This window comes from Suncus etruscus, chromosome 4, assembly GCF_024139225.1.
Source record: "Suncus etruscus isolate mSunEtr1 chromosome 4, mSunEtr1.pri.cur, whole genome shotgun sequence".
NCBI lineage: Eukaryota > Metazoa > Chordata > Mammalia > Eulipotyphla > Soricidae > Suncus > Suncus etruscus.
Genome location: NC_064851.1, coordinates 113,159,425 through 113,174,341, shown reverse-complemented (window position 1 = coordinate 113,174,341; position 14,917 = coordinate 113,159,425). Strand labels below are relative to the sequence as shown.

Sequence of the window (14,917 nt, the reverse complement as noted above, 5' to 3'; positions counted from 1 at the left end):
GCCCTGGCCTCCAGGTTTTGTGATCTTGGTTATTCTCTTGTTTCCTCTCCATATACTACCAAAGGGTGAGATGATCCAGGCAACATTTGTCCTCTCTTTCACTTATTTTTATTAACATGATACTGTCTAGTTCCATCCACTGTGCATAACTTTAGGTGTTTCTGCTTCTTTACAGTTTCATCCTTTCTTACCACTTCACAGTAGCCTAGTGTGTATATATTCTGCAGCTTTTTTGTTCTCACTCCTATGTCTCATATTCTTGAATAGTTCATTCAGCTCCATCTATTAAATAATATTTAGTATACAAAGTTTAGAATTTAGGCCACTAGGCCACCAGTGTGCCTGCCTTAGACTACTTTATAGATGATTTTTTTTCTTTATTCTCCAAAGTACCAACTTTTGCTGCAAAAATGAGGATTCACCCTGTCGTCAAAATCCATTCATAGCATGTGGTTAAAAAAGCCATTCCCAGAAATGGGAACTTCTGTTACTTTACTCGTTAATATAACTTTCTCAACAATTAATAGATTTTTTCATATGTTTTATGAAGATATTCATGCATACACTTACAATTTAAGAGCTGCTTTTAGAATTGATTGGACTTGAAACCAGAGGGATGATGGCATTCCCCCCAAGGGGTGGCGCGCCATCTAGTGACAGCTCTTCCATACTACATCATAGTTTCCTCAGGATTTTCCCCAAGAGATGTCAAATGTTTTTGCTCCAATCGTAGCATAGAATAATTCTTTTTTTTTTTTTTGCATAGCATCAAACACTGAAAATTAATTTGGGGTTGACAGTATAGCTAAATTCAGAGCAATAGAATTTTAACATTAATTTGTGACAAATATGGTTCTACTTTGAGAGCAAAAGTGCTGAAGGATGACTTTAAATTTAGAAAAATCTTTGCAAAGATTAGAGAGATGTCTTTCTTGGTGGGATAACAAGTATGACATACAGAACAGCATATGAAGAGTAAATATTAATTAATAAACCAGAAGTTTAGTGCTATTCAGCTCATGAGTTGGAACACAAAAACAACCACTCAAATTGAGCAACAGGAAATGACTAATATAGAAACCTGATAATAACATTGCCTTTGTTGTGAGTAGCAGAAACAGTATATGTAGCTTTATATATGTACTATATATGTGTATTGTATGTACTTTAAAATACATTAAAATGGTTTTTAATGATTATTATTCTGTAGCATTTGATGATTTGTACAGAGAAACAGCTCCTGAAGACAGTATAAATCCTTTTTATCAATATAGAGATCAGCATATCTAATGGACATAATCACTTTTAATATCTGGTAAAAGGGAATATGCATACTGAGCTATGTCTATGATCTCAGCAGAATTATTATAATTAGATAAACTTGATCATTCAGATTTCCATCTACCATACCTTAAAATATTCTGAAAATAAAAGAGTTGCACTTACAACTTTCCAGTTGCATTATACATGTTTGTACATCCATTGGAAAATTCTTGAGATCCATTGGACATGAAAGTGTTAATGTCAATCTGAAAAAAATGAAAGTAATTATTTTAACATTAAATGTGTGATAGTAAAACTTAGGATGTTTAATGTCTATCATTGAAAATACATTGATACTGAACATCTTTTCAACAGGGTGCAATAGGAAAGCAATTTTGTTCTGCTAGTATAGGCATTATTTAATAAATTAATAAACTTTTTTATTTATTAAAATAAATTTGTTTTGTTTTTGGCATATTTGGTATATTAAGTGAGGGGTAGGATTATATATACATTTATTGAGGGAAGATATTAATATATTTAAATATACAAGCGTATTTATTGATGTACTTATACATTATACAATAAAAATTACATGAGGACTTGACAATTCCAGTGATAAAATCTGGAATCTATGTCCCTGAAACATGGCATTGCAACAGGATCACATCTGGGTTAGGAAATAGAGCTTGTAGAGGAAAAAAAGTGTAGAACCCATAAGAAAACATGTGGGATCCATGTTATCAAACTCTTTTCTTTACACACATGATATGTCCAACTTCTGCCCTGCTGCTCCATTCCAGCAAGTATTTTATGTTGGCATTTTAGATCACTTACTACTCTTTAATTTCTTGTTTAATTTTTTAATATAATTTTATTTTGATCATAGTGGCTTACATATTGTTGACAATAATATTTTAGGTACATATTAACATAATATAAGGGGGATTACCATCACCGAATTATCTTCCCTACACCTCGGTTCCCATCCTACCTTTTATATCCTCCTCCCTCATCCCCAGGGCTGCTAGAATACATGGTCCCCTCTGAGCCTAGCTTACTACTTAGTGGTCCTACACCTGTTTTGGTCTTGCTACCTCCCTTGTTTCCTCCTCTAACTGGGAGACGGTACTAGATAATTCCAGTTATGTGGTTTTGTTTGAAGAAGAGAAAAGTGATAAACTGGGGTAAAAATCAAATACGTCGAAAATGGGCAGAGTCCTTCTAGAGGCTCTTATCATCGGTTTGAGAGATGAAGGGGAAAAAGAAGGTGAGACACCCCAACAGTACAAAAAGAAGTGTCAAATAAAATATCCAACAATAAAGATAAGCACCACATAAAAGCCATGGTCTTGAGATACAAACATGGCATAGGACCTAAAGAAAAAGAAAAGAAGAAAATAAATAAATAAATAAATAAATAAATATAAATGGAGACAACAACTTGAGTAACCATACCAAAATGAAGAAATCGACAAAACCTAGATAGATATATAAAAAAATTGTTTTGTGCTTTTTTTTTCCTTTTCCCTCCTGCACAGACACAGTAAATATTGGGGTCATTCAAAAAGGAAATCCCTTGGCCTAAGAGATACAGGGTTTCTCCACCCTTGGAATATATTGTCATGGGATAGACTATAGACTCTGTTCAGGTTCATTTACTGTCCCCTTGGTGCTTTCATGGTGTTTGGAAGACTTCTGCTTCGTCCTGGGTGATAAGATCAGATCTCTGTATCTAGAGATCTCGGTATCTGCACAGGTCAAGGGGTGGAATTTATAATGAAGCTTTTCTTTGTGGTTCTAGAAGTTCTATTTCCTCAGTGTCATTTTAATCCATCTTCTGTGTTTGGTGGTCTTGGTCTTTGCGCTGATTTTAGGATGGAGCCTATGATAGCGTCTTTCGTTGTGTTTCCAGAAGACCCATTCCATTGCAATTGTCTCAGATGGACCTTTGGAACTGGAGATCATGGTTGTTGTGCAGGTCGTAGCTCAAACACTAGACTAGGGCTTTTTTATTGGTCATAGGATACATACAGTCTAGTCATGGTTCTATCTGCCAGTCATCTGTAAATTGTGCTCTTGGCTTTTGGACTGACCAAAGGGTGACAAGTCTTCTGATTTTGTCTTATCGTCAGCTCAGGGGTAGGATAACCTGCTCTTCAGTCAAGTTGTTCCCATTTTCCTTGTTGTCAGGATATCGTATTAGAGCTGGCACTTGTTGGTGTCCGAGCAGTATTGAGGATGTCCCGGATGGGATTTGTTTCCTGTAGCTGTCGTGAAGAACTGTGTCATTTCTATGTCTGGGATCCAAGGTTCAAGGCTGGATGAATGGTGTCTAATCACCTGAGGTCTAAATTGGGTCCACGTGACATATTTTCAAGGTGGGAGATGTCCCTGTATTGTAAGCAAGTATGAGTTCTTATCCCTAGTAGATAAGAGCTAATTTTTATATGTACGATTTCCCCCCTTTTTTTTAGTGTATCTTTGCAGGGGAAAATGGTGCTACATTATATTGTTGGTGCATTTGGGGGTGGAAAAAGAAGAAAACAGAAACAGGTCACACACCCAAAAATGATAAAGATAGAAATAAAAATATATGTGCTCACCTATATATATGTATATGTATATGTAAAAGGAACAAAGATTTAAAAAATGAAATAAAGTAATTAACGGAACAAAATGGTGCAAAAGACTATCTTACATTTGGGGAATAGCAGGTAAAGAGGTAGTGCAATACAGGTCTTATACTTATTATGGAACTATAGGTTTCCCAATTGTCTTTTGAGATTTTCTTGTGGTGTGTGGCTTCTTGGGTGACTTTTCATCACACACTCTGACCTTCTTGAGATTGGCAAAAGCTTTGCGGCAGGGAGGTCTTGGGAAGAGTTATTGCTTTGGGGATACTTTTAGAGCTAAGTCCGGTTTCAAGTAACAGTCCACGTTAGGAAGAGTTGGTAAGGAGGGCCACGAAGCATAAGTCAGCAGGGGAGTTGGTTGCCTTTTCTTGCTGGGGACGAGGTGTGGGTTTAACTTGGTGCCCCTTTGCTTGGGTCCTGGGTACTGGTTTGTTGGGGTAGGAGGTCATTCTTGATGCCTTATAGATTAAGAACTGAGGGTGAAGAGTTTTAATAAAGTGGGAAATCTGGATGGGATTGAGGGGTAAAGGGATAGTCGGATTTCCAAAGAAGGGAAAGGGGAAAGTATATGTAAGGGGCAGGAAAGAAGAGAAGAGAAAATACATCAAAAAGAAAAAGAGAAGAAGAGAGAAAAAAGAAAAAGAAAGGAAAAAATAAAGTAGTGAGAAGAAAGGAGAAAAGGGTAAGGGAATGCTAGTTTTCTTGAATATGTTCAATGAGTAGGGCCTGTAGAATAAGTCTGTAGGTCACAGTTGGTGCTTTGGTGTTCTGGCTGGTCCCGTGCTTCAAGTCCTAAAAGAAGGTATAACCTAGAGCTAGAGTGTATGTTAAAGAGTTTTCTCAGGACATTCTCATAGTGCAAGCTGGGTATGGTATCTCGTGTGACTGAGCCCCAAGATACTATCTTAGTTTGTCCACCCTATGTATCTAAGAACGCCTGTGGACAGAAAAGCTGAGAGGTTCTTTTAAATATAGTAAGATTAAGGCATTAAAACATATTAATATGAGATGTTCCCATTGGAGTCAGTGATTTCCCATGGTATTCTTTACCTGTAATCCTGAATAAGATCCCTAAGAGATTATTATGGGCCTTTGCAGTAGAAGGCTGATAACATACCTGTTCTCTTTGTGCTGCTGTTTCTGCTGTTGCTGGTTTCATTGTGGTATAATATGTAGTCAAGAGTTTGTGTTGTTCCTCTTTCATGTGTTTTGGCCACTGCTCTCCGTTATATCTTGACTGTTACAGTGTTTGGAGTTTCTACCCTGTTAAACCCTGTTAATTGATTGTTGAGTATTAGTTGTATATAGAGTGTATCTTCTAGGTGCTTCAGAATAGTGCTATCATTCTGTGTTTATCTTTCGTCTTCTGACTTAAGTCATTTAACATAATATGTTCTAGGTCCATCCATGTTGCTGCAAAGTCCATGATTGTATCATTTCTGACTGCCAAGTAGTATTCCATTGTGTATAGATACCACATCTTAATGATCCACTTGTCTGTTGTTGGACATCGAGGTTGGTTCCAAGACTTGGCTATTATACTGAATGCTGCAATAAATAGTGGGATGCACACATACTTTGGGATGAATGTCCTTCCGACTTGGGGGTAGATACCTAGGAGAGCAATTGCTGGGTCAAATGGCAGTTCAATTCTGAGTTTCTTGAGCACTCTCCAGACTGTTCTCCACAGGGGTTGGACTAGGGTGCATTCCCAACAGCAGTGGATGAGAGTGCCTTTCATACCACATCCCCACCAACAGAGGCTGTTCCCATTATTTTTGATGTGAGCCATTCTCACTGATGTAAGGTGATACCTCATTGTTGTTTTTGGTTTGGATTTCTCTGATGATGAGTGAAGGTGAGCATGTATTCATGTATTTGTTGGCCATCTTTCAGTCTTTCTCCAAGGAGTTTTTGTCTTCCCATTTTTTATGGCTTTATTTGGTTTGGGGGGGCTCAGCTTTCTGAGTGTTTTGTATATTCTAGATATAAGCCCTTTATCTGATACGTTGGGTGAAAAGATTTTTTCCCAGTCAGTTAACTGTCTTCTTGTGTTATGTAGGGTTTCTTTTGCCATGCAGAAGCTTTTTAGTTTGATGTAGTCCCATTTGTTTATGTTTTATGCTAGAGTTCTTGACATTGGTGCTCCATCCTTGAAGACCGTTTTGATATATATATATATATATATATATATATATATATATATATATATATATATATATATATATATATATATCTTTGAATGTTCCACCTATTTTATTCTCTATAAATTTTATAGATTTGGGTCTAATTTCGAGGTCCTTGATCCATTTTGAGTTGATTTTTGTATAATGAGTGAGGTATGGGTCACTTTTGAATTTCTTACATGTGGTTTTCCAGTTGTACCAACACCATTTGTTGAAAAGATTTTCTTTGTTCCATTTCAAGTTCTTGGCTCTTTTGTCAAATATTAGTTGACTGTATATCTGGGGGTTTATGTCTGGAAATTCTGTTCTAACCCACTGGTCTGAGGCTCTGTCCTTGTACCAGTACCATGCTGTTTTGATCACTATGGCTTTATAGTATAGCTTCAGGTTAGGTAGTGAGATGCCACCCAACTTATTGTTTTTTAGTATGTGTTTGGCTATCCTGGGTCTTTTGTGGTTCCAGATGAATTTTATGATTGGTTATTCTAATTATTTAAAGAATGATGTCTGAATTTGGATTGGGATTGCATTGCATCTATATAGTAGTTTTGGTAGAATAGTCATTTTGACTATGTTGATTCTACCTATCTATGAGCATAGGATGTTCTTCCATTTACTTAGATCTCTTCAATTTCTTTCTGGAGTGTTTTGAAGTTTCCCTGGTATAGGCCCTTCACTTCCTTTGTAAGGTTGATTCCTAGGTACCTGATATTTTTTGATACTATTTTAAATAAAGTTGTATTTTTTATTTCTCTCTCCTCAACTTCATTATTTGTGTAGAGAAACGCTACTGTCTTTTGTGTATTGACTTTGTAGCCAGCCACTTTGCTGTATTGGTTAATTGTTTCTAGGAGTTTTACTGTGGACTCTTTAGGGTTTTTGATGTATATCATCATATCATCTGCAAAAAGAGATAGTTTGAGTTCCTCTTTCCCAATTTGGATTTCTTTGATTCCAGTCTCTTGTCGAATTGCTATTGCTAGGATTTCTAAGATTATATTGAATGAGAGTGGAGAGAGTGGACAGCCTTGCCTAGTTCCTGAGTTTAGTGGAAATGCTTCTAGTTTTTCACCATTAAGGATAATGTTGGCTGTGGGCTTTTCATAGATAGCTGTAACAATCTTGAGTAAGGTTCCCTCTAACCCTATTTTGCTGAGTGTTTTTAACATTAAAGGGTGTTGGATTTTGTCAAATGCCTTCTCTGCATCAACTGGTATGATCATGTTGTTTCTGTCTTTCTTGTTGTTGATGTGATGTACAATGTTGATTTATTTGCATATGTTGAACCAACCTTGCATTCCTGGGATGAAACCCACTTGGTCATGATGTATGATCTTTTTGATAAAGTGCTGGATTCAGTTTGCTAAGATTTTGTTTAGAATCTTTGCATCTATGTTCATTAGTGAAATTGGTTTGTAGTTTTTTTTTTCTTGGTGGTGTCTTTGCCATCTTTGGGAATGAGTGTGATATTAGCCTCAAAAAAGGAGTTGGGGAGGATTCCTGTTTCTTTGATGGTTTGGAAGAGCCTGTGTAAAAATGGTAGTAAGTCTTCTCGGAATGTTCGATAGAATTCACCTGTAAATTTATCTGGACCTGGACTTTTGTTCTTAGGGAGTTTCTTAATTACATCTTCAATTTCCTCTGAAGTGATTGGTCTGTTTAGGCTTTTTAGGTCTTCCTTATCCAGTCTTGGAAGATGGTATTTTTTCAGGAATCTGTCGATTTCTACTGGGTTCTCTAGCCTAGATGAGTATAGTTGTTCATAATCTGATCTCATGATATGTTGTATTTCTTGGGGTTCTGTTGTAATATCTCCCCATTTCATTTGTGATCCTACTGATTTAGGTGTTTTCCCTCTTTTTTTTTTTGTGGTGAGTTTTGCCAGTGGTTTGTCTATCTTGTTTATTTTTTCAAAAAACCAACTCCTGGTCTCATTGATTTTTTTGTATTGTTTTCTTAGTTTCTATGTTATTTATTTCTGTTCTGGTTTTTATTACTTTTTGCCTTCTGGTTGCGGTTGGATTTCTTTGCCGCTGTTGTTCCAATTCCTTGAGGTGATTCTTTAAACTGTTGGTGTTGTCATTTTCCTGTTTCTTGACATAGCCTGTATTGCTATGAGTTTCCCCCTAATTACTGTTTTAGCTGTGTCCCACAGATTTTGACAGGTTGTCTCTTCATTATCATTTGTCTCAAGGAATCTTTTTATTTCTTTCTTGATTTGCTCTTTGATCCAGCTATTGTTGAGCAGCATGTTGTTTAATCTCCAGGTATTAGTTTTTCTCTATTGCTTCTTCTTGTAGTGAATTTTGACCTCTGTTGCATAGTGATCTGATAGGGTGCTTCTAATTATCCTTACATTTGTGATTTTATATAGGTTTGATTTGTATCCTTGGACATGGTCTATTCTGGAGAAGGTTCCATGTGAGCTTGAGAAGAATGTGTATTCTATTTTCTGGGGATGGAGGGTCCTATAAAAGTCTATTAGCCCTAGATCTTCTAATTTTTCATTTAGGGCTTTTATTTATTTGCTGTTTTTCTGTTTGGTGAATCTGTCCTGTAGTGATAATGAAGTATTGAGATCTCCTACAATTATCACATTTCCCTTCATGTGTTTCTCTAGGTTTGCAAGCAGCTGTCTCACATATTTTGCTGGCTCTACATTAGGTGCATAAATATTGACCAGGGTTAGTACTTCTTGATCTAGTGTTCCCCTGATCAGTAAGTAGTGTCCCTCTTTGTCCCTGATCACTTTTTTGAGGTTGAATGGAATTTGGTCTGATATAATAATGGCTGTCCCTGCTCTTTTTTGTTTTCTATTAGCCTGAATAATTAATTTCCATCCTTTTATTCTGAGCCTGTGCTTGTAGGTGTGTTTCTTGCAGGCAGCAGAAGTCTGGTTTATGTTTTCTAATCCAGTTCTCTACTATGTGTCTCTTAATGGGAGACTTTAATCCATTAACATTTAGGGAGATTATTAACAGAGAGGACTGTTGTGCAGTTGTATTGTGTAGAGTGGTTGTTGTTACAATCAGGGGTTTGGATTGTGTAATTATCTCTGAGTAGGTCATTTAGGAGTGGTTTTGTTTGCACAAAATAATGCAAGCTCATTTTTGTTTGAGAATGTTTTTATTCTGCCCTCCCATATCAATGAGAGTTTTGCTGAATATAGGACCCTAGGTTGGAAGTTTCTTTCATTCAGGTGTTTAAATATGTCATTCCACTGTCTTCTTGCTTGAATTATTTCAAATGGGAGATCTGGTTTGATTTTTTTTTTCATACTTCTCTTTATTTTAGCCAGTTTCTAAACACCATTTTTTTTTTTGGGAAATTCCTAACTTTTTTTTTAAATTTATTTAAACACCTTAATTACATACATGATTGTGTTTGGGTTTCAGTCATGTAAAGAACACCACCCATCACCAGTGCAACATTCCCATCACCAATGTCCCAAGTCTCCCTTCGCCCCACCCGACCCCCGCCTATACTCTAGACAGGCTCTCCATTTTCCTCATACATTCTCATTATTAGGACAGTTCAAAATGTAGTTATTTCCCTAACTAAACTCATCACTCTTTGTGGTGAGCTTCCTGAGGTGAGCTGGAACTTCCAGCTCTTTTCTCTTTTGTGTCTGAAAATTATTATAACAAGGGTGTCTTTCAATTTTCTTAAAACCCATAGATGAGTGAGACCATTCTGTGTTTTTTTCTCTCTCTCTGACTTATTTCACTCAGCATAATAGATTCCGTGTACATCCATGTATAGGAAAATTTCATGACTTCATCTCTCCTGACAGCTGCATAATATTCCATTGTGTATATGTACCACTGTTTCTTTAGCCATTCGTCTGTTGAAGGGCATCTTGGTTGTTTCCAGAGTCTTGCTATGGTAAATAGTGCTGCAATGAATATAGGTGTAAGGAAGGGGTTTTTGTATTGTATTTTTGTGTTCCTAGGGTATATTCCTAGGAGTGGTATAGCTGGATCGTATGGGAGCTCGATTTCCAGTTTTTGGAGGAATCTCCATATCGCTTTCCATAAAGGTTGAACTAGACGGCATTCCCACCAGCAGTGGAGAAGAGTTCCTTTCTCTCCACATCCCCGCCAACACTGTTTATTCTCATTCTTTGTGATGTGTGCCATTCTCTGGGGTGTGAGGTGGTATCTCATCGTTGTTTTGATTTGCATCTCCCTGATGATTAGTGATGTGGAACATTTTTTCATGTGTCTTTTGGCCATGTGTATTTCTTCTTTGTCAAAGTGTCTGTTCATTTCTTCTCCCCATTTTTTGATGGGGTTAGATGTTTTTTTCTTGTAAAGTTCTGTCAGTGCGTTGTATATTTTGGAGATTAGCCCCTTATCTGATGGGTATTGGGTGAATAGTTTCTCCCACTCAGTGGGGGGCTCTTGTATCCTGGGCACTATTTCCTTTGAGGTGCAGAAGCTTCTCAGCTTAATATATTCCCATCTGTTAATCTCTGCTTTCACTTGCTTGGAGAGTGCAGTTTCCTCCTTGAAGATGCCTGTAATGTCCTGGAGTGTTTTGCCTATGTGCTGTTCTATATATCTTATGGTTTTGGGGCTGATATCGAGGTCTTTAATCCATTTGGATTTTACCTTCGTACATGATGTTAGCTGGGGGTCTAAGTTCAATTTTTTGCAAGTGGCTATCCAATTGTGCCAACACCACTTGTTGAAGAGGCTTTCCCTGCTCCATTTAGGATTTCCTGCTCCTTTATCAAAAATTAGGTGGTTGTATGTGTGGGGAACTTTTTCTGAGTATTCAAGCCTATTCCACTGATCTGAGGACCTGTCCTTATTCCAATACCATGCTGTTTTGATAACTATTGCTTTGTAGTACAGTTTAAAGTTGGAGAAAGTAATTCATCCCATATTCTTTTTCCTAATGATTGCTTTAGCTATTCGAGGGTGTTTATTGTTCCAAATGAATTTCAAAAGTGTCTGATCCACTTCTTTGAAGAATGTCATGGGTATCTTTAGAGGGATGGCATTAAATCTGTATAATACCTTGGGGAGTAGTGACATTTTGATGATGTTAATCCTGCCAATCCATGAGCAGGGTATGCGTTTCCATTTCCGTGTGTCCTCTCTTATTTCTTGGAGAAGAGTTTTATAGTTTTTTTTGTATAGGTCCTTCACATATTTAGTCAAGTTGATTCCAAGATATTTGAGTTTGTGTGGCACTATTGTGAATGGGGTTGTTTTCTTAATGTCCATTTCATCCTTATTACTATTGGTGTATAGAAAGGCCATTGATTTTGTGTGTTAATTTTGTAGCCTGCCACCTTGCTATATGAGTCTATTGTTTCTAGAAGCTTTTTGATAGAGTCTTTAGGGTTTTCTAAGTAGAGTATCATGTCATCTGCAAACAGTGAGAGCTTGACTTCTTCCTTTCCTATCTGGATTCCCTTGATATCATTTTCTTGCCTAATCGCTATAGCAAGTACTTCCAGTGCTATGTTGAATAGGAGTGGTGAGAGAGGACAGCCTTGTCTTGTGCCAGAATTTAGAGGGAAGGCTTTTAGTTTTTCTCCATTGAGGATAATATTTGCCACTGGCTTGTGGTAGATGGCCTTCACTATATTGAGAAAGGTTCCCTCCATTCCCATCTTGCTGAGAGTTTTGATCAAGAATGGGTGTTGGACCTTATCAAATGCTTTCTCTGCATCTATTGATATGATCATGTGGTTTTTATTTTTCTTGTTATTGATGTTGTGTATTATGTTGATAGATTTACGGATGTTAAACCAGCCTTGCATTCCTGGGATGAAACCTACTTGATCGTAGTGGATGATCTTCTTAACGAGGCATTGAATCCTATTTGCCAGGATTTTGTTGAGGATCTTTGCATCTGCATTCATCAGCGATACTGGTCTGTAATTTTCTTTTTTTGTAGCATCTCTGTCTGGTTTAGGTATCAAGGTGATGTTGGCTTCATAAAAGCTATTTGGAAGTGTTTCTGCTTGTTCAATTTCATGAAAGAGTCTTGCCAAGATTGGCAATAGTTCCTCTTGGAAAGTTTGATAGAATTCATTAGTGAATCCATCTGGACCTGGGCTTTTGTTTTTTGGCAGACATTTGATTACTGTTTTAATTTCATCAATTGTGATGGGGGTGTTTAGATATGCTACATCCTCTTCCTTCAACCGTGGAAGATTATAAGAGTCCAAGAATTTATCCATTTCTTCCAGGTTCTCATTTTTAGTGGCATAGAGTTTTTCAAAGTAGTTTCTGATTACCCTTTGAAGCTCTGTCATATCAGTAGTGATCTCTCCTTTTTCATTTCTGATACGAGTTATCAAGTTTCTCTCTCTCTTTCTTTGTTAGGTTTGCCAGTGGTCTATCAATCTTGTTTATTTTTTCAAAGAACCAACTTCTGCTTTTGTTGATATTTCGGATTGTTTTTTGAGTTTCCACTTCATTGATTTCTGCTCTCAGCTTTGTTATTTCCTTCTGTCTTCCTATTCTTGGGTCCTTTTGTTGAGCATTTTCTAGTTCTATTAGCTGTGTCATTAAGCTACTCAGGTAAGCTCCTTCTTCCTTCCTGATGTGTGCTTGCAAAGCTATAAATTTTCCTCTCAGTACTGCTTTTGCTGTGTCCCATAAGTTCTGATAGTTTCTGTCTTTATTGTCATTTGTTTCCAGGAATCTTTTGATTTTCTCCTTGATTTCATCTCGGACCCACTGGTTATTGAGCATGAGGCTGTTTAACTTCCAGGTGTTAAAGTGTTTCTTCTGAGTCCCTTTGGAGTTCACAAATAATTTCAGAGCCTTGTGGTCAGCGACGGTAGTCTGCAAAATTTCTATCCTCTTGATCTTATGGAGGTATGTTTTATGTGCCAGCATGTAGTCTATCCTGGAGAATGTCCCATGTACATTGGAGAAGAATGTGTCTCCAGGTTTCTGGGGATGGAGTGTCCTATATATATCCACTAGGCCTCTTTCTTCCATTTCTCTCCTCAGGTCTAGTATATTCTTGTTGACAAAGCCATGTTAAGGTCCCCCACAATTATTGTGTTGTTGTTGATATTATTTTTCAGATTTGTCAACAGTTGTATTAAATATTTTGCTGGCCCCTCATTCGGTGCATATATGTTTAGGAGAGTGAATTCTTCCTGCTCTATGTACCCCTTGATTAATATAAAATGTCCATCTTTGTCCCTTACAACCTTCCTGAGTATAATGTTTGCATTATCTGATATTAGTATGGCCACTCCAGCTTTTTTATGGGTGTTGTTTGCTTGGATAATTTTTCTCCAGCCTTTTATTTTGAGTCTATGTTTGTTCTGACTATTCAGGTGCGTTTCTTGTAGGCAGCAGAAGGTGGGATTGAGTTTTTTGATCCATTTAGCCACTCTGTGTCTCTTAACTGGTGCATTTAGTCCATTGACGTTGAGAGAAAGAATTGTCCTGGGATTTAACGCCATCTTTATTTCAAAATTTGGTGTGTCTTTTGGGTAGTCTTGTCTTAGATTAGGTCTTTCAGTTTTTCTCTTAAGACTGGTTTTGTGTCTGTGAAGTTTCTGAGCTGTTTTTTGTCTGTGAAGCCATGTATTCTTCCGTCAAACCGGAAAGTGAGTTTTGGTGGGTATAGTATTCTGGGTGAAGCATTCATTTCATTTAGTCTTGTCACAATATCCCACCACTGCTTTCTGGCATTGAGTGTTTTTGGTGACAGGTCTGCTGTAAATCTCAGGGAAGCTTGCTTGAACGTGATTTCCCCTTTTGATCTTGCTGTTTTCAGAATTCTGTCTCTATCTGTGGGATTTGTCATTGTGACTAGGATGTGTCTTGGGGTGGTTTTTCTGGGGTCTCTTTTGGTTGGTACTCTTCGGGCATGCAGGATTTGATCACATATATTCTTTAGCTCTGGACGTTTCTCTTTAATGATGTTCTTGACCGTTGATTTTTCCTGGAAATTTTCTTCCTGGGTCTCTGGGACTCCAATGATTCTTAAGTTGTTTCTGTTGATCTTATCATAGACTTCTATTTTCATCTGTTCCCATTCTTTGACTAATTTTTCCATTGTCTGCTCATTTGCTTTAAGTTTTTTGTCCAATCTCTCCTGCTGTATGGAATTGTTATGTATCTCATCTTCCACAGCACCAAGTCTATTCTCAGCTTCTGATACCCTGTCCCAGAGCTTATCCATTTTGTCATTCACTTCATTTACTGACTTTTTCAGTCCTGTTATTTGACATGTTATTTCAGTTTGGAGTTTTGTGATTTCTGTCTTCATATTTTCTTGGTTCTTTTTAGTGTTCTGTTCAACTCGATCCATGGTTTCTTGGAGTCCATTGAGCATCTTCCATATTGCTAGTCTAAAGTCCTTATCTGAGAGGTTGATTAGTTGGTTGGTCATTATCTGGTCTTCAGAATTGTCATCTTCATTCTCTATGTCTGATGCTGGCCTGCATTGTTTCCCCATTGTCACACTTGTATTGTGGGTTTTTCTATGTGTTGTGGTGGTATTCATTGCCTATATGATGCAGGCAGCACACTCCTCTGGCTCCTCCCTTTCTGGATGGGCTGGCTTGCCTCTAAAGGAGGGGAGTCCTCCGTGGATGAAGCCTCACACTGGGTCAAATCTTAGGCCCGAGCATGCAACAGAGAAGACAGTCCGGAGAGAAATGTTTGCTTCTGTGATATAGCGCCATTCTTAGGGTGATTTTTCCTTTTTGTTGCAATGGAGTTCTTTCCTTAGAAAGAGTGCACGGCCGCGTAGCGAAGCGGAGCGGCCATGCTCCGCTGGAGCCTCTTTTTGCCCCACTCACAAGAGTTTCACGCAAGAGGACAGTAGACAGACATAGACAGG

At 37.6% G+C, this 14,917-nt stretch overlaps 1 protein-coding gene and 1 pseudogene across 1 annotated transcript in view; one reads left to right on the top strand and one right to left on the bottom strand.

Annotated features, from left to right (window-relative positions):
• LOC126005982 (prefoldin subunit 3-like) overlaps positions 1–14,917 on the top strand; it is a 1,144,584-nt pseudogene that overhangs the window by 363,306 nt on the left and 766,361 nt on the right.
• The window catches only part of GLRA3 (glycine receptor alpha 3), a 559,340-nt gene that overhangs the window by 70,271 nt on the left and 474,152 nt on the right, over positions 1–14,917 (bottom strand). Inside the window, exon 4 of the mRNA XM_049771299.1 lies at positions 1,447–1,529. Coding sequence (XP_049627256.1) covers positions 1,447–1,529 — 83 coding nt within the window. The remainder of the gene's footprint in view (positions 1–1,446; positions 1,530–14,917) is intronic.